Genomic DNA, 20,835 nt, shown 5'->3' with positions numbered 1-20,835 from the left:
TGGCTGTCTTCATTGATAAGCATTTAAAGTAATGCAGAACTTATATGTTAATTATATTTCTTCTATCCCCTCATAACTCAAATGACTAATTAGTTATCCAACATCTCCTATTCAGCATCTGGTTAAATGTATGGTGCTGACTTTGCTTGGAGCTCCTCATAGGTCAAGATTCTTAACCAAGCGGGAGTGCTGTTGAGAGCACAGTCAAGATTATAGCAACCATCCAATAAACGTTTGATATATGTTTATTAAATTGGTAATGAAAGTTAGCACAAGAACTGGATGCTGAACAGAGCAAGAAAACTCAACGTGATCCAGCCCAATTTAAATGTAAACCGAGCCTGCCTTATTGCTCCTTTCCACTCGCTCCTAACCATGACATTTATGTGCTTGTTTAGCTCAGGACTACACAGAAGGATCACGCACATTTGACTTGGGAAAGGGAAGTCAGGAAATTGTTCACGTTCTTGATTATTTTGTCAACCCCTCTTTCCCAAAGGAGACATTTATGTAGCCCTGTAACTTTACCAAGCTGAGTTACAGTATATCTTCTTTGTTTTTTTCTTCTCTATAATTTCTGTAGAAAGCATTTAATTGGCATGCCTTTTACCAGGGGGAATGAATTTTGAAAGAAAATCTTTTAATATATGGTCACATATAAAGTACATGAAACACAAAAGACAATGTCAACAGTAACAAAATGAAAAGAATTTTTAAAAAAGGAGATGGAGGCAGAGCAGAGATAAAAGGAGAGAAATAATAATAAATTAATAATGAATTATATACGTTTTTGGTCCAAGTAGTTACTTATACTAGTAAGGAGTAGAACTGTAATGTTCTGATTACTAATGATATAGTGACATTAATAGAAGGAACTATAGGAAGATTGTAGCAAATTGGTCAGGGTGCTAAGGAAATGCTAGATTTATCAAAGATTGAAGTGTTTCAAAGAATGTTTGTAAAGCCAGTGATACAGCAATGCATACATTAAGCTGATAAAGAAAAGTTTATAAATCCCATGTCGCTTAGAAATTATTTCATGTTGCAAGTTTATTGAGAGAAGGCTGAAGTAAAAGCTGTAAAGCTGAGAATTACATCCACTCTTGTTGCTTGGTCTGTTTGCTCATACATCATTTACAAACCTCTTTGAGAAGCTCCTCCCCTTCTACTGACTCATCATCCCTGTCAGTTCAGGGATTTCTGATTGGCTCCTCCACATTAAATTCCTGCTCAGGGCTCTTAGCACCCCTGAATTTGGTATCCTTAGTGGTGGCAGTATCATTTAGCAAACATTTCTTGTAGAAGAATTGTACGTGACCAAGGACCAGTGCTTTAACCAGCAAATCGTCTTCTGCTTTTGTTGAGATGACAACAGCAGACATCTTTACATAAGAATTTTCTTTGTTTTCAACATTGTTTTAGCTTGAGAATTCATCTCAACTCATTCTTAGTTTGGTTCAAGAACAGGATAATAAAGTGGAGGGGAAAGACAAAGGTCCTTGGAGTAACTGTGACTAGCAGGACTGAGGGTTGAGATCCAGTGTAATGGTAGTGGGGTAAGTGTGGGCCTAGAATGAGAACTAAGGAGAGGGCACTGTAGTGCTCTCTCCCCTGCAGTCTTCCAGCATCATGAATATAGCCAATATTTGAAATGGGAGTCCTTAAAGGGCAGGACTTAGTGTGCTTAATTATGAAGCAGGGACTTTAATGAGATGCACTGCCTGAAAAAAAGCACAAAGCTTAAACATCTCATTATAACACCCGGTAGTACACACACACACACACACACACACACACACACACACACACACAGGAATGTCCATGTGCTTTTGAAACTTTTAAGAAAATAGCCAATTCATATTCTAGAGGGTTTTGTTGTTGTTGATGTTGTTTTGTTTTCTAGTGTATTAGAAGGAGACAGGGAGAAACATCATATTCATTACAGAAGACAAAATCAAATGTTCTCTTTGGAAGATGGTGCAGGGGAATTGACAGAAGTTTTACAGAGGAGGTTTTGCTTTGGGCTCCTGAATGCACTGGCCTTCCAATCAATAGCCCTGCCACCATCTTATAAGGATCAGATGCAAGCTTCCCTGCTCATGGAGGGACTATGGAGCTACATTAAAAGCTTTCTCAAGGCTGCCTCTAGAGAAAGAGACAGCCTCTGAAAAAGTCTGGCTTTAAGAATCTGTAAGGTCTTTTCACTAATTGGAAGCAACTGCTCCTCCGTAGCATAGATGTGTTAATTTCTATCTCAGTACATCTTCTGGGAAATTTGAATGACATAACCCAAACTTTACTAGCTAGAGTTGTTTGGTAACATAATTGTTCTCCAAGTGCTTGGGGAAATCTACCTTTGCACTGTGCATAATGGGGAGTTGCAGCAAGTGCAGAGGAATGCAGGGGAACTGGTGTCTGAGACAGACAACCTCCCTCAGAAACAAACTTGACTGCATTGCTGACATTTTCCTAAGTTCATGTGTGTTTATTTACTTATCTTTTTATTGCATTGTTATTTTTATTGATTGGATTGAAATCAGAGCCTCCTGTATGATAGGAGACTTTATCACTGAGTTAGACCCCTAGTCGCAGAGTTCAATTTGCTCTTTGTGCATCTGTTAATAGTTGAAAAAAAGAATTGAGTCTCACTGAGAATAATGAGAAAACAGCATTTCTTTTCTTTTTCTTCTTTAACCCTGTGATCTTTACAAAGTTCTCCTACATATTCATAATCTCAGTGACTGGTTAGTTTTCTAACTGATGGAAAACCAAGAAAGAATTGTAAACTGTGTGACTTGCATTTATCAATGGACAAGTTTTGCTTGGTTAAAATTAGCTCTCTTGGGATTAACATGAGCATATTCTAGGAATTAATTTAGCTCAAGTGGCTCTCACTTAACCTCCTGGTTCCTATGGAGACTTTTGCTCTGGTGCTAGTGTATAACTGTTTCCTCACCTTTTCATTTCCTGAAATAGCACCAAGTACAGTATCATAATTTTGACTAATATAAATCAAAGCACATGCCTTTCTTTTCAGTGAAGTCCACCATTTCAACACGTGTGCAGGATTTTTCTTTTTAATGCATTAGACATCTGTTACTGCTAATGAGTATAAAAATATCATGTGTTAAAAAACAATAAAACTTATTAAAAGCAGTGCACATTTAAAATATTTATAAATTATTCACATTAGAAATGTGTGTGTGGCTTTGCTTTTTGGCTATGGCAGAGTTTTCAACTGACAAATATGCAAATTACATGAAAGTAAATATGCATGTTAAAAGAAATACGAAATAAAGCTTCCATTGCCAGATACTAGTATGTCCTTTTAAACAATAAATGTTGAGTGTTACCCACTTTCCAGGCTGTGGCCCTGTTTTCTCCTCACTAATTTCCTTGGGTCTAATAGGAAATAAACCTGGAGGACTGTCTAAGAACTGGAGTGTCATTTGAAATGCTAAGTACATTCTTGACTAATACACGACTCATATTAGTATAGACTATTGAAAGTTATTTTTGGAAACCCCCCTCTCTCTGTGTATGTGTGTGTGTGTATGTGTGTGTGTGTGTGTGTTTGTGTGTGTGTATCTATAAGTAGTGGATGAACACAGATGTCAACAGTGCTTTTAACAATCTCTTCTCAAAATTCTCCATTTTATTTCCATTTCCAGCTAAATTTTGCATTTCAATATTATTGGAACTAAAGGACATATTGGTAAGTGCTTATTCTTTAAAACAAATATAAGCTCTTGTTTAATGCTGTTATGAGTTTTCTTTTTCTAATTTCAACGATCTTTCTGGGGGTGAGTCATTAGTACATGTGTTTTATTGAAGGCAAATGTGAAAATGATACTTTGCCAAAATAATATAGTTTTAAAATGCAAGATGATGATAATGGCGGTGGTAGTAATGATAATAATAAATAATAATAATAGTAACATAGGGTGTTGTGAGCAGGAAAGTGGCTGTCCTTGCAGGGACAAACGGCCAGTTCTCGACGTGGCTTTAGAGTGTGGGAGTGCTGCCTCTGCTCTTTAGTAGCCACAGAAAAATGTTGCAGAATCTGTCTTCTCATTTTAAATTCTGAATTGAGTGGTTTCAGAATTAAGAAGCGGGAATTCTTTGTGGTTTTGCTCTCCGAGCTGAGAGTGCTGTCACAGGCTGTGTTAGGCTTTTCTGATGACAGAAGCATGATGGCAAACATAAATGCGAATAATCGCAAAATTAGGTCCCCCGCTACTATATTTCTAAATAAAAGTATAAATATGTACATACGGCTCTGGATGAAACTGAAATACAATGTTTTACATCTTGCTTTATACAATATTTTCTTATCACTTATTGATACTCTATATGACACAAATTATTGCAATGTATATAGACTTTTAAAGACTGTATTAGTTTCAATTAGATATCACAATTTAGAAATCTAGTCTATTTCCCCCATTTTATTGTAAACAATACTGTGTTACATATTTTGTAATCCAGTATTGATGCATTCATAGTCTGAGTTCTGTAGGTTAAATTCTTCCAGTGAAAGGTTGTAGGAAGCTGTAAGAATCCATAAAATCTTAATAATATGCTGCCTATGTGATTCTGATCAGAGCCAAGGTTTAGAAAGTGTTCATGAACCTTTTCAAATCGTGTTCTTGACATGGAAATTGCCTGAGTTGCCGCAACTCTTGAATCTCTTCAGGAGGAAGGAACTGTGCTCCCAGGGAAAATTCTGTTTTTCTCATTGAGCCAATGACCCTCATCTAATCAATGAGTGTTCTGTAAGTTTCCCGAATTGCAATTCCAGACGCCTTTTCTACCACTGTCTAAGCTGCAGGTCTTAGTAATTATATTCAGGCTGATTCACTTGTGTGGTGCCAAAGCTTGGGGAAGAACTACAGCATTCCTACGCCGGTTTTTAATACATGAAAAGACACAGGGACTAACTTTAAAGACCTACTCTGTGACAAAAGATGGAAACTTTCAATAATAATCATTAAGTTCCAAGAAAAAGGTACCAGCAGTAAAATAAACTAGACCTACCAAAATGTTGTGGAAAAGAAAAGAAAACCAATCATTTCTATAGGTTTTAGTTAGGAGTAAAAATATTTGCATATGCATAATACATTTTGAAATGCATATGAAGGCATTTGGGTGGAAATGTTTTGGGGCATATGCGTATTAACGTGTGTGTAAATCATACAATGGATCATGGGTCTGCATTAATAAGCAGAAACCTGAGAGTGTTCAGGGCAAAATCCCTGAGGTTTGGACTGAGGTATTTGCATGTGGATGTAATTTGGAGAGATTTTTGTTGTTTTGTTGTATAATGCTTTTGAGTCTGGGGTATTTTTCAGCCTGTTTCATGTTAACTTTAGTAGCAGCTCATTACATTTGATGAAATGTAGTGTACTAATAAATAGTATAATGCTTAATTTGTGGTTTTGTTATTCTGAAGCAAAGCAGTATCATATATACATGTGTATGTATGTATGTATATATAATCACCAATTTTAATAGACTTTGGTGAGATTTGGAACATGAATGGTGCTGAAATAAATGTCAAGGTATACCAATAAAGTCTTCAATGAACAAAACAACCACTTGTCAAATGCTTGTTAGCTAAAGTCAGCAAAAGGCTTTGACCAAAATTATGAATCCAGCATTAGAATATTGGAATTGGCTATTTTTTTATAAGAAAATTATTAGTGTATTTCAGAAGGCCATTTACCATCAGCTCTCAAATGAGACATGCGGGGGGGGGGAGCGGTGAATCAAAGATTTTAAAGGATTTTTTTTAGAGCTCTGGGAGTTCTGCAGAGGAGGGGGAAAAATCAGAGGCCTCATGGACTGACCGGGACTCATGGTGGCTTACAGAGATCAGAGAGCCTGTTAGGGTCTGACCTAGGTCTTCTGTTTGTAGCTGAGTAGATTGGTGTTCTTCTGGGACTCCTAACGGGGGGGGGGGGGCTGTCCCTCTTTATGGGATGGTATGTGCCTGCCTTTTCCCAAAGGCACTAAGTTATTTACTTAGTAGCTCTCCTTGAGATGACTTCTGGGTTGTATGTCACTTTTCTAAACTATATTTAATATGATCATATGACTCAAAATCCGACCAATGACAAGTATGGATTAGGATTTTAGTGCCTTTGGGAAAAGTCCTGAAGTTACCTGTAATAAAATAGCAGGGAGATTCCTTGAGTCACTTAGACATGTTTACCTGATATTCTTGGCTTCCATTCTTCACCGTTTGTTTGATCCATTCCCATATCCTCATAGGCATTTTCCCCCGTTTGAAGACTGGAAATCATAAAAGAGAAACCCCTGTCCATAACAGCTGCATTGAGGTCATTTACATTAGCTGGTTGCAGGTGGAAATCTCCTTCACAGAGCCCCGAATAGAAGGTTGTAAAATGTGGCCTTTGAGGGAACCAGACCATGCCAGCCTTTTGTATAATTTATCATCCACAGACCATGTTAAGATGCTTTTGATCTTTGACGGCAATATCTTTCAAAGTGATGTGGTGCTTATATGTAGCCATCAGTCCTTTTTAGGAATTCTAGTATCCTGCTGTTTTCAATGATGGTGAGAAGGAATATTCAAGATGGCACAATGATTGTTCAATTTAACTGAGAGATCTTAGGTCTTGTGAAAATCTAACTGTGAAGATTAAATGAGAGAAGGTATGTGGATGGTGCTTAGAAAAAAATCACACTAATTAGACATGAGCTGTGTCTATCTATCAAGGTTGTCTCCTCCCATATCTGTTAAACTCTTGACTTCACCAACTCTAAAATAGTAATTACTCTTTGACAAATTTAGGATAGGTCCTTACTAAATATTAGCTGTAAGTAGTGTTTAAACACGCAGTCACACTTTTGTATTTTCTTATACTCTCTCAGGAGATGTGTCACAGACAGGATGAAAACCTTGGTGTCGTTTCGAAATTTGTCAAAATGCATAGGCTTTCATTTGGGGAGATGCGACCTTTTTGTTTGTCTGCTGGTATCCTGGCCATCTCATGCTGCTTCAGTCTTTCCTATCAACTCTCTGCCAGGCTTGGCTTTGTGCTTCAGATTCAAAGAAAACCCAAAGTCAAAACAAAATGGCCACAACTGCTGACTCGTGTTTTTAAAAAACATTTCAAAGTATTTTTTTTAAATCTTGAATTCACAGGAAGAGATGGTCCTGACCAGACTTGAGTCTGAATTACCTCAAAATACTGGCAAAGTTCAAGAAAATTTTAGTGGATGTGAGCCAAGTTATAGATATCTAGAAAAAAATATCACTTTTCTAAAAGCATTTGAACAACTCTTAGTGAACAAAATAATCTCAAATAACTTAAACAGTCAATTGAGTACTTCACATTTAAGAAGACTTTTGTATCCAATTTGATAAAAATAAAACAGAAATCTAATTTATATTTCTGTTTTGAGTAGATACAGTGAATTTGACGATGTAGGTACATTTTTTTGGTCAATGAATATAAAATGTAATTTTGGCTTCATTGTCTTTGAAGTTCCTCTTGAAGATCTACCATCAAGAAGGGAGGGCACCTCAAGATTTTGCTTATTAAATTGAACTCAGTATTTTTAGAACTTTCTTCATAAACTTTCTGCAAAGTTTTTTTTATAATGGTACTGCTGACACACACGATAATAGACACCAATGCCAGGGTCTTAATTATATGTTTGTGCATGGACCGTGCATAACAACAGTATATTTGGGGTGATAATTTTGCCAGACAGCCTTTGAGTTGGTTAGTGAACAGTAAAGCTGATCAGTCTGAACATTTCTCTGTAGATGGGATTATTTTTACTTTTCTTGGAAAGCTTAATTAAGTTTTTCAAATATGATTTCATTTAGATCATATTATGGTTTTCATGTCTGAATACCAATAGTAATCTGATATTTATAGAGAGTTGAGCTTGAGACCAAAAGTCAATTTTTAGAGGCAATATATATATTGCCTCTAAGCAATGTCTAAAGAGGTATTTAGACTTAAAACGACCAAATAACATTATGATTTCAAAAATTAATTATAGTAGTTTTTTAAAACTGACACTATTAGGCCCTTTTATGCCACTGGAAGTTCTTAAAACCTACAGTCCTGTGATATTTTATTAATGTTAATGCAGATAATAAAAAATGAAACAATCTTGACATACTATGTGTCTGTAACATACTAAGAAACTTTTTGTTGGAAGTACATAGGTTATTACAGATTGAACACAGAAAAAAATAAAATAAGTACACAAGGTGCAGACATTTCGAGTGTCTAAACATAGTGGTATGTTGGTTTTTATGTTGGGCTATGGATAATTTGCATAATCTTTAAGAATGATTTGGTGTTTGGTTAAGTCATTCCATTTCTCAGAGATTCTGGTTGTTAGAGTGATTTAAACTACATTATTGTAGTGACTATGAAAATGATTTAAAAGATGTTTCCTTTGGGGGACATGTAGAACTCTACATAGAGCAAAGTACTTAACAAAAATATAACTGGTTAAGTAATGGTAGATCTAATTATTTTATTAATAATGTAAAATAGCTTCTGATTTATAAGCTCCTTGGTACCATTTACTTCTGATGAGAAATTCTGGGCAGAGGCAGCATGTGATTCTCATGACTATGGCAGAGAGTGTTAGGACAGTAGAAATGACTCAGAGAGATGCTTGACTACACTCTGTAAACCCAGTGGTGTTGATGGCCCATAGACCACATAGGGACTTACTTTTCCTTTAGAACCTAAAACGCTTTTTCCCCAACCACACATAAATTTTTAAACTGTGTTATTTCTTCTTTTATTTGCTAAACACTTGTAGATTTCACTTTCTATTTATTTATTCTATTCTTCATGTGTATGGAGGCCAGAAGAGGGTGTCCGGTCCCCTGAAACTGGACCTATTGTTGTGAACCACCATGTGGATACTGGAAATCAAATTGGGTTCTCTGAAAAAGCAGACAGTGCTCTTAACTACTGAACTATCTCTCCAGCCTCACACTTGTAGACATTTTTTCCCCCCAATGAGTTGATATTTATTTTTTTCAGAAGGACCCAAAGGAAGAGACAATCTATAGGCTCTGCAGTTTTAAACTCAGCCACATGATCTGTAAAAAGCCAACAGTTTATTAAATGATTGGATAGATAAAAATGGGTATTTATTGACTCAGTAGATCATATAAGCAGCCCGGCTTGATAATAAGTTGAGAAATAACTAGCTATTGTTCTTTTACATGTTAAAATGAGTTGTTACAAAAGTATCTTAAAACACAACATTACTTTAAAAATGTGATATAAAGCCATTTTCAGGACTCAGTTCATTTTAATAAAGCTTCTGGAGCATTGGAAAAACTAACATCCCTGGTTTTGTTACTGTTCTGACTGAGCTATGTATAATTTTTCTCTTTTCAGTTTATTCTGACATTCTTATGGCAGAGGTAGAAAAAGTCCTGGCAAAGACACAGCTGTAAGAATATTGGGAAAGAAGGCTAATTACAGACCTTACCCAGTCTAGGGGAAGGAGTAGGAAGAAAGGTGTTAAAAGAGTTGAGAATGAATTACGCTTAACTGCATATAAATGAACCAAGTATACAATACTGTGCTAGATATATCCAAAGAGATAGATTTACTACTACTATTTTAGTAGATTATATCCCATTATAAAGTGTCAATGTTATTAGCCACACATTAATGCTAAATTTAATCTATTGTTAAAGCACTCTTATAGAACTTCTAATTCACTGTTCATTGGAGGCAAATTGGCATTAAAAAATCAGGGCACCTCTCTATTATCAATGTAATTAAGCAATGCAACTTAATTCTAAATGTGAATTAATTTCCCTGTCTAATTTTTTTTGCCTTTTAAACATTAGTCAGTCAGTCTTGAATGCCCAGAAGATAACTCTTCAAGTATATTTAACTAAGAACTAAGGAGTACATTAAAACAAAATTACAAAAAGCTATCAATGAAAAAAATATCATTTGCTAAAATAGAATAATATTAAAGTTCTTGTGACTTACTGACTTATATAATCAAAATATTTGGAAGACTATTTTCCACCCAGCAGGGACATCTTTTAAGACTGGCTTCTGGCCCATATTTGTCTCAAATGTAAAATGAATGCATTGGTACATTACATTTCATAGTTTTGTATGGCTTTGTGCTTTGGTTTATATACGTGCTTAAAAATACTTTAACCTTAATAATAATCTCAGAAATGTGTAGTAAGCTTTTGTTAGATGTGTATTTAACCCAAATGAGAATCCTACAGAGCTAAATGTGCTAATAAACTAAACCACCAACTAAAGTGTACACATGGGGGACCCATGGCTCCAGCTGCATATGTAGCAGAGAATGGCATTATTGGGCATCAATGGGAGGAGAAGCCTTTGGTCCTGTGAAGGCTTCTTTCCTCAGTGTAGGGGAATGCCAGGATGTTGAGGAGGGAGTGGGTTGTTGGGAGGGGGGACATCAACAAAGAAGCAGTAGGAGGAGGGATGGGAGAGAGGGGAAACCTGAAAGGGGGATAACCTTTGAAATGTACATACACAAACTATCCAATTATAAAAAAAAAGAAAAGAAAAAGAAAAGCTTTAAAAAACTCCTAAAAACCTAAAACAAAAACAAAAAACAAAACAAAACAAAAACGAATGATAATCTTCTTTGTGGGGAAAATGTCTGTCTAGGTACTGATAGGAGGTGTCAGACATAAGCAGGCTCCTGCAGTTCACTTGAAGTGGGAATTGAACAGGCAGAACCCAGGAAGGGATTCTGCCCATTTGTTTTCCTAAATCCACGCCAATAAGGACTGTAGTCTGACACCAGGTGGTTATAAGAGAGGAGACATTTATAAGAGCCCTTCATGCAGTAGAATCCTTTGTTTTAAGGAAATGCCTGAGCTAACCCTCTGTAAAGGGATGAGATTCTGTCCTGATACATTGGCTGGCAGGAAGATAAGGTAATGCAAATCCCATCGAGTATTTAAATTGAAGGAAGTGCTCCTTCCACAATGCAATATGAGAAAAATCAATATCCAGAAGTGTTACAAATGTGTTACAGGTATTGAATTTCTAACTGCATAGGAAATAAAAGAACAGAAGGAAGAAGATGAAAATCCTAGTAGCACGAGCAGTGGGTGTTTATTTAAGTCTTTCCACTTACAATTTTAGTCTTTCTAGGACAAGCATATATCATTTTATTCCTATATTATTACTCTAGTATAACAGGGTATTGCGCGTGTGCCCTCTTGCTGCGACTTCGTTTTGCAAGTGCACAATGACGGGCAAAACCAAACATTTCTTCTTTGGGATTTATCATTGGAGCGATTGGATTCACAATTAAGTGCACCAGCTCAGTTTCTTACCGCACTTAAACAAGCATCTCATAAAGCCCCAGCTTCCGGTGCTACCAGGTCACTCAGGAGGATGCCCTGTTGGATAACAGAGGATCTAGGAAGGTAGCTTCCCAGAAAGAACCGGTTCAATCTGACCTCCATCTGCAGGCAGTCTCAAAGCACCAGCAGAAGTTATCTCTAATCCCTAGATGCCTTAAAACGGAAAGACAGTATTCCTATTCGCTACTTAAAATTGTTTTACCGCGCCGGATTGCTGGATTGCTGTAGCTCTTTAAAAGATACCAGCCCTTTCCCCACAAGCAACTGTTGATAGCTCTAACCCCAAGTTCTTGGGGGTGCCAGTGTGGAAAGGGCACCTGCGGGGAGAAGTCTCCCATACCTCCCACCCTGAGCAGGAGAGACAAAAGCAGAGTTTAGTACTGAGCAGAAGGCAGAGTGAGCCATTGACACTGAATGCACTGCATTTAACCCAGAGAAAAGTTAGGATACGCTTGGAATCAATGAGGGAGGAGTGGCTTCCACAGCACCCAGAGCCAGGGTGGTGTGGGAGTGGCGATGAGGGAGGGAGAGAGATCCTTCTCAGAGACTGCGTTCTGAGAGTTGGCCCGGCCCCTGAATCACCCAGGTCCGTCCTCTTTGTTCCCCCTAACTAGTCTGAGAGGACCGAGCCCAAGCAGAGCAAGGGGAACCTGGAGAAAGTTGCCGGAAGAGCGCTCCTGCTCCCCCTCTGCTTTAGGTGTGCTCATCGGCACTTGCTAGAGTGAAGCTCCTGCTGGAGTTGGTGATGGGGTAGCAACTAATCTTGCGAGAGGGAAAACATTCTGTTTTATGATTTCTACTTTTGGAAGGAGCAAGGAGAAGAGCCCAGACTTTTGGGAAGCTCAGCAAAGGTCCTTGGAGGAGCAGACTAGTTTCCCACCTGCTCCATGCAAAAGCTCTAACCCCGTGAAGCCTCTACCGCGGGAGCTCCCAACGTGCCCAGCATAGCTCTTATAGTGCGCAATCCCCAATTTATTCACCGCAGAGATGCCATGAGTGGGGATTTTACCATCTCAAACCCAGGCTCAGAAGGCCAGCCGTCCCTTTGTTTTTCAGACGCACCCGCCACGAAGGACAGGGAGGGGCAGTGTCTTCGGCCCACACCTCCCTGCTCAGCTGGCCTCCTTTTCCTCCTTGCTCTGCAGAAGCTCAGTCATGAAGGAAATGTAGACGATGGCCAAGCGGAGAGTTTCGATCCTGGACAGCCTCTTCTCATAAGCGAAGGTGGGCACCTTCCTGCGCAGCTGGTCGAAAGCCTCGTTTAGGTTAAACATCCTCTTCCTCTCACGAATGTTGGCGGCCTGGCGCTGGGCATAAGTGATAACTCTTTTCCTTTTGGGGCGGCCCAGCAAGGAGGCTACTCTGCTACGCTCCTCTCCCTCCTCTTCCTCTTCTTCCGGGTCCTCATAGTCTACTTCGCCCCCCTCTACGTCCTGGTATCTTTCGTCAAACTGCAACAGAGTCCTGGGTCTTCCCTCTCTGAACCCCAGCGTTTGATCCCCAAAAGGGACCCTAGGTGGGAACTCACAGAGAAGAGGGTGCCTGGGAGATGCCAGAGAGAGATCTGCTACAAAGTTCAACACAGTAGCATCCAAGCAGCTCTCTGGATAGGCGGCCATTGTTCAGTGTCTGTCTCATCGATTTTTTTGCAGGAAGGGCATAGCTGCAGATGGGGCTCCTTGAATTTTGCTGTGCATCTGCACCAAGCACGAGGAAACAGTATTTATAACCAAACTAAAAAGGATTATTTGCAGGAGGGAGGCTAGGGCAACATCCTCTTCTGCAAGCTGATAGAAGGTGACAAGTTTAAGCACTCACGGAAGACTCAAGGACACAGGCTTTCAGGTTCTAAAATATTTTCCCCCTTGTGGCACCACACAGGGCAGTTCCTTCTTGGCAGCAGGCCCCAGATCTTACCTGCTGTGCTCTTTTTGGCCTTGGTCTCACTCCAGTATCCATCCAATGCTCTCCTGGTTCCTTATTCCATGTAGGTCTTTAATTTCGATTTGTATCTTCAAAGCCAAAATCTTTCCACCACGATGGCTTCTCCCTGGCTTCAGGGTAGGAGTTCTGAATCTTGCCGCCATTTGCCAATGGATGTGAAACTGGGGCGTGCGCTTTTAATGATGTCCAGAAGAGGGGCCCTTCCTGCTAGGGGTCGAGGGGAGCTGTTTGTCTGGTATCCCAGCACTGCGGCTGCTGAAAGGCAAGACCTTCCATTAGCTTAAGTAAGCACGGCTAGGGGGCCAGATCGCATTCCCCAGTGTCTCTGTTGGAACCAGTGTCTTTTCACCTTCTAGGACATTGCAAACAAGTCACTGCCTGGTTACAGACCCTGACTTCTGAAGTCGGCTTGGACAAAATCAAATTGACAATTGAGATACTTGACTTACTGGTCTTATCCTCTACTGTGGAAGATTATATTTGAAGCAAAGGGTTACAGTGATAATGAAATATAAAATGGAGACTCGAGACATTTACTGCATAAATCCTTTACTGTGTTAACCCTATCCCTGTCATCCTCGTTCCCCGGTTCCTCCCCCGACCCTGTAAGCCTCCTTTGAAAAATTCGACTTAGCTTTAATAAGAGAGAGAACAGCTCACCCTCTGTTAGGGAGTTAGCCTTAGGACTTTTAAATTGCCAATCAAGCATTTGTTCTTGAACAAAGAAAAATCCTGACACTTTGATCTGGCTGCTACCCTCATTTCTTTGTTCACTGCAGTAAGGTTTAAGAAGGAAATCTATACCTTACTGAATTATACTTCAGGGAAATTTTGTGCGTATCCACAGAAGTAGAAGATATTCCAAACTTGATAAACTAGGAAGTTTTTCTGACTTTTGTATATTCTGAATTTTCACACAAAACATTTTATTTTTCAGTTTTTTTTTTTTTTGTTTTGTGTGTTTGTTTGTTTTGTTTTGTTTTTGGTTTACTGACAGCGAGCTTATCACTCACTGTAGAGATCCATAAAAAAAGACATCTCAGAGGCAAACAACACGTTGAAAAATCAGTTTGAAGGTAGGTCAGAACAAATGGCAGAAAATGTGTAAACGGGATTTTCTCATTTCCAGGAGAACCAGGAAAAGACTTCAGTTCCCTTTAAAGAGGAAGCTTAGTCGGTACATTGGACAGCTCCCAGAACTACCTATTTCTACTAGCATAGTTCTCTCCTCCCTCTCCTTTACTTCCCAGTGTGCAATCAATCAAAGCAAGGATCTCTAGTGTGCATAGCAGGGTGATCATAGAAATCTGTAATATTCCTCTCAGAGTGTGGTACACCTGGACCTTAAATCATCAATAATTCAAGAGCTAAGAATATAGCCTTGTGGCAAGTTTTGGTATTCAAGAATCATTATGTTTAATCTATACACACCAAGAAAACATGTTACATTCTGTTCTACATGTACTTTATGCTTATGGTAACTAGTAAGAGTTCAATGCATACTATCAAACCTCTAAAAGAATCAAGTACCGACAAAATATATTCAGATAGTTTTATGCCAAAAAATCCATAATATTAAAAGAAAATGCTTTTGCAGTTTTCCCAAGTAGGAGTAAACAAATACCTGAAGAAATAACAATTTTAATGTTGTTTAAATGTTAGACAGTATATACATATAACCATTACACGTTCCCCCGTCAGTATTCCCAAGTTTTGTGCCCTCATATAATAATTAAAAAAAACCTTGTTATTTCACAATGCAACATAATATTGGATTCTTTTTTTTCATTTCATCTTGGATTCCTTTTAATAGATTTCCCTCTACTTTTGTTTGAGTTTATTCTTAAGTTCTGTGATAAGAATTGTACAGTTTTCAGAGATATAATAGTGAGCCAAGGATTTTGTTACAATTGCCTGTTTGGTTTATTTTTACTGTATAAAAGAAAAAGTTAAGACAAAGTGTGTAGGTCAGTTGGTAGAAAGCTTCTCTAGTATGTAGTAAGCCTCAGGATTGGTCCCCAGCACCACATAAATTGAATTCGATGGTTCAAAGCTATAATCCTACCATATGAAAGGTGGAGGCAGGAGGATTAGAAGTTCAAGGTCATCCTCAGCTATGCAGTGTGTTGGATGAAGGACAGTTATGAAACCAAAGAGGAAGAGGGGGAGGAGGAGGAATAGGAAGAGACATAGTAATATCAACAATGGCTAAAAACCAGTAAATGAGAGAAAGGAGTTTTGTATTGACAATTCAATTCCTATGATCCCTGTTTATTTTAAAGGTCATTAAATATTTGTGTAATTTTTGTGGTTTATCTTTTATTGTCTATGAATTTTCTTATGCTAAACATAGATGAGCCAATAAAGAATCCATTCTATAGAAAAACCAGATTACACAGTGAAAGAAAACATAACAGAAAATTCAAATTAAATAGGATGAAACAGAGATCCAAAGCAATGAGGGACCTCCAAGGAAACAATTTCTGCACTAAAATACTTTAATTAGGAGAATGGACATTTCAAAAATCATATAACATTGAGTGCTGGGTGGAAACTCTTGTATAAAAATAATAGAAATGTAGAAAATAAGGTCTTAATATATGCACATTTAAAACAACAGTTAAAAATTTTTTTTTAAATTTTATCAAAATAATCTCAAGTGAAACCCTTGGTTTGTACCACAGCAACTTATCTTGTGAGACTCTAATTATACAGACACTAATTATAGTGCCCCAAAGATTAGAAATCTATTACAATCACTGATTATTTTTATCTACCATTATACAATGTACAAATAAAATGGTGTTTTCTGCTTACTTTGGTATGTGTTAAAAGCTTTGTTCCTATCTGACCAGCAGTAAACCTATATAGTAGACAGTAAAATAATAACAAGCTTAGTTATTAAAATCGCTTCGATTTGTAGGAAAGAATAATTCTCTTTTATTTCTACACTTCAAAGTTAATAATCATTAAATAAAAAATAACCCAGTGTTGTTGAAAGAAGTCTAAATTTATAAGGCTGAGTTTCTCTGCATTTCAGGGGTGTAGTACATGAGATTCGGAAGTTTACATCAGGATTGCCAGAAACTCGGCTGAGAATTCTGTAGGAGTCAACATAAAAATGAGTCACTTGTGCTTGCTTGTATACTATATTTCTATTGAGAATCTCCAGTAAACATTTTATTTATAATATTTTTGTAAATTCAGAATCAAAACAAAATTCAAGCAACCAAGGAACTTGAACAGTAGTTCCAAAGGGGTTTAGAGAAACTTTTAAAATTGATAAGTAAAGATAGATTTAAAAAGTACTTTAAACACTATTAAGGATATTAAACTATTAATAATTCTCCTACCCCATTTTTGTATTCCTTGTTACATATTCTCAAGCATTGTGCACTTGGTAACTAGTCAAATGACCAGGTGTATAACAAAGATAAACATTTGTCATGCTTCCAGAGAGCTTTCATGAAAACGGGTTTTGTGACCTCTTTCTATTCAATTTCTAAATTTGTTTTGCAGTGGCCATGGCTGATTTATAGATAAAAATGTATATATGTTTACATTTTCTACTTATATGTTATATAGACTTGCTTTGGAGTTTATAATATATGGCTTAAATTAATGAATTACAAACATGTATGTCGATTAAGTTTTAGGAAGTGCACACACTCATGAAAGCAGTGTTTGAACCACAAAATGGAACTCCTTTGCTGAAGTTCCAAATAGCATAAGGATAAATATATAAACTGCATTGCTTGGAAGTACTGAAAGCACAGAAAACATTATAAACATCCTGAAAGCCTTCTCCTGCAACTTTGCATCTAAATCTAACCACTCCTTACTTGGAGTATACCTATGAATGTCCGACTTCTCAGATTAATCTAGCTCCAGATAAGAGGCTTAGCAGAGAGAAGATCATCTTCCTTTTATCTTCACTGGAATCCTGTGTTCCAGGGCATTTAGATCTATACTTTCTTTCCTCCCTGTGAGCTTGGTGATCAGCTAGGGGACCTGTGGCAGCTACTACTTTAGGGTGTTTGTAGTGAACACCTTGACAAAATGTTTAATGAAGAGAATTGCTTGAGGAAACATGGGTCTTTGTCTTTAAGAATTTCAGACAGAGACCATGCTGGGTTGCTGCAGCCACCAGCTCCATGGGTCTCAGTGAGTTGGGTGACTCTCCAGGATGGGAGAGAAGCCAATTTGGGAGCAGATTGGATCCAGCTTTATTCAGCCTTACTATCAGTTATTTGATAAGGACAGAACCCAACTAGGCACAGTTTACATTGATGCATCATGCCTTACATGTGAAGGACAGCAATTCCAGGGGAAAAGCTGCCACTGTGGAGAAGTTATCTAGCCTTCCGTTCCAGAAAATTCAGCATAGTATCACAGCACAGAACATCAGCCTACACCAGATAGCTGCATCCTCAGCATGGTTGTAGGGCAGCTCAAGGCTGATGAAGATCCAATCATGGGTTTCCACCAGATGTTTCTATTAAAGAACAGGAGCAATGCTTGGGTTTGCACCAATGACAAGTTCAGGCTTGCCCTGCACGACTTCGGCTGACCTCCTCCTGGCCAGATCCTTATGCTGTTTCCTCCTCCCTCTTCCCAACCCTATCCAGCTCCTACAGATGCTCCAAATATACTCAAAGGAGCAGGGCAGAGGTAGGAGTGAGTGCAATTCACTTCTGTCACCGAGGAGTTGAGCATGCTGTTTAGATACTAGACTAGTTAGATCTGACACAAATCATTTGTGTTGTACCAGCACATGCCTTGGAAAGACTTAAGTAAGGCAAAAGACAGTTGGTTGTTTTTGGTTTTGTTTTACTTATTTATTTATTTTAACTTACTGACAAGTTGCTCTAGTAACCCAAAGAAGTGAAGGAGAAAGCAGCTGCCTCACCAACTGCACAGATATTGATATGCTCAGATGTTCCAATGCCTCATGATACAATAAAACCACATAAAATTTGAAAAAAAAAAAGAGTTTCAGATGAGAAGTATCTGGTGATTGGATTGTCAGGATTGGATGAGCAGCACTCAATCTCCTGCACCTGTGGCTAAGACCCACAAGGCTGTGAATATTTACCTCCTATGTAAAACATGACTAAATCAGCCTCCCACAAAGACACTCTAAACAGAAATCTTCCATGTTATTTTTCTGCCCAAGTCTCCAAATGGAGTTGTGTTCCTTGCTCCAACTCTTGTTTCTGAATTTAACTGACCTACTTTTCAACAAACAGGAATTTGAATACTCCAATAGGTGGGATCACGCTGAACTTCACCTTCTCCGTCACTTACCACAGTGTCCTTAAGGGTCATTTACACTGTACTATACACCAACACTTTCTTTCTAAGGAAGAACAATGGTCTACAATTTATTTAGATCACATTTTGTTTATCATTGATGGATGTCTAAGTATCTTGCAACTTTCATCTGTTGTGAATGAAGCTGTTTGAACACGGCAAACCAAACATCTCTTTGAGACCCGGCTTGAATCCTTCCGAGTATACATCCAGAGGGGAACTACTTATAATATGGTCTTCTATTTCCTTTTTTTGTTATTGTTGTTGGAATAATAGTTTTCTTTCTCACACAACTTTAATCTTTTAAAGTTCAAGAATGCTACCCAAATGCTCCAATCACTTTATATTCTCACCAGTTGGTTTTCGTTGTTAGTAGATTGTTGTGGGGTTGGCAGGTTAAGAGGTTGTAGGTTTTGTAGCTGTTTTTTGTTTGGCATTTGAGAATTCTATGATAGTGTCACACCATCTTGTAACACTATTTAGCCCAGGCTGGTCTGGAATTTCGGGTCCCCCCACCCCAGCCTGAGCACATGCATCACCTTGCTGACAACTGGTGCCTTTGCATAGTTGGTTTTGCAAGTTGTTAGGGATTAGAAACATTATATTCGTTTTCATGTGTTTGTTGATTATCTGTGTATTTTTTGGGTAAATAAGTCTTCTATCTACAAATTGATTTCCTTCACTTTCTGTATTTTTGTTTTGTTTTGTTTTTGTATTGCTGTTGTTTTTCTTCTAAGAGCATTATTGGAAAAATATTTTTTTGATGGTTTAGCCTATATATATTGTGAACTTGAAACATGGTTTTTACCTAAAAACACCTTAAAAATAATTATTATATTTTGAAAATGTAAAGGAAGGAGTTCTTTATGTCCTCTAGATTTAAAAATTTTGTTCTACTGTAGGTTGCTTTATTACTCTACTAAAAAATGTTTGATGTAAAAAAAATAACTTTGATTTTTTGTAAAAGGTATTTTGTTTAGCCTTTTGTCTTCTTTTCTGTGTCAAATACAAGAAATCATTGTTAAATTTGCATTTCTAGAGTTCTGTCCCAGGCTGTCTTCTAAGAGCTCTGTAGTTGTAGGTCATAAATTCAGGGCTTTAGTCCATTTTAAAGCTAACTTATATATGTATATGTATATATATATATATATATATAGTTTTAGGTAAAGATTCAACCTCATTCTTTTGAAAGTAGGAGCTCACATTTTCCAGCACCATTTGCTGAAAATATTTTGTTCCCTCTAGTAAATATTTGAAAAAAGTCGTATGACCATTTATGTGAGGGTTTATTTTTGACTCTGTTTATTACATTGAGTGGCATTTTCATCTTTATATTATTGCTACACTTTTATTTATTATAGCTTTGTTGTGAGCTCTGAAATCTTCAAATGAGTACCTTAGTAATCTCTCATGAAAGAAGTTATTTTTGGCATAGGTCAAATTACCATTTTAATTCTTTCATTTTCTTTAACCTGTGTTTAAAAAATCTTGACTTATTCCAGTATCATGAAGTTATTCATTTTTTTATAAAAGCTTACAGTGATGATTTTGGTATTGCATGGTGTCTTAGGGTTTTACTGCTGTGGACAGACACCATGATCAAGGAAACTCTTATAAGAACAACATTTAATTAGGGCTGGCTTACAGGTTCAGATGTTCAGTCCATTATCATCAAGGCAAGAGCATGGCAGCATCCAGGCAGGCATGGTGCAGGAGGAGCTGAGGGTTCTGCATCTTCATCTGAAGGCTGTTAGCAGAATTCTGACTACCAGGCAGCTAGGGTGAGTTTCTTAAGACCATGCCCACAGTAACACATCTACTTCAACAAAGCCACGCCTTCTAATTCTGCCACTCCCTGGGCCGAGCATATACTAACAGCCACATATGGGTAATAGAGGGAGTGGTCTAGATCTTTCTACTTTTTACTCAATATCTGTATGGCTGGAAAGCCCTGGAACTCTGGGAGCCAGTCTGGAGAAAGAATGAAGTCTAGATGTGTCCAAACCTCGAATATCTTGTCCTGAGACCAGCAGGAGTCAGACTGGTTTCCTCCTTGCCCTGGGCCTGCATGTCTGAGCTCACATAGGCCTCCAGACGTCTGCCACCCTTCAGGTAGTCATGTAGCCTGGTGGGCTAATTATAGCTTAAGCTTCTTTTCTTATAGGTGTCCAGATAGAACACTACCA

General features: G+C 37.9%; 1 protein-coding gene and 1 pseudogene across 2 annotated transcripts; one reads left to right on the top strand and one right to left on the bottom strand.

The window, feature by feature from the left end:
* Positions 1-12,504: 12,504 nt before the first annotated feature.
* FERD3L (Fer3 like bHLH transcription factor) lies at positions 12,505-13,011 on the bottom strand (the record flags this gene model as incomplete). The annotated part of the gene is made up of 1 exon (XM_080921747.1): positions 12,505-13,011. One exon carries the CDS (start codon positions 13,009-13,011, stop codon positions 12,505-12,507), a length of 507 nt encoding a protein of 168 aa, XP_080777873.1.
* Positions 13,012-17,522: 4,511 nt separating this feature from the next.
* Positions 17,523-17,906, top strand: LOC308424576 (nuclear transport factor 2-like; annotated as a pseudogene). The gene has a single exon. The product of its transcript is annotated as a nuclear transport factor 2-like (transcript).
* The last annotated feature ends 2,929 nt before the right edge of the window (positions 17,907-20,835 follow it).

The sequence above is a fragment of the Micromys minutus genome, assembly GCF_963924665.1.
Source record: "Micromys minutus genome assembly, chromosome: 1".
NCBI lineage: Eukaryota > Metazoa > Chordata > Mammalia > Rodentia > Muridae > Micromys > Micromys minutus.
This window is presented reverse-complemented; position numbering and strand designations above follow the sequence as displayed.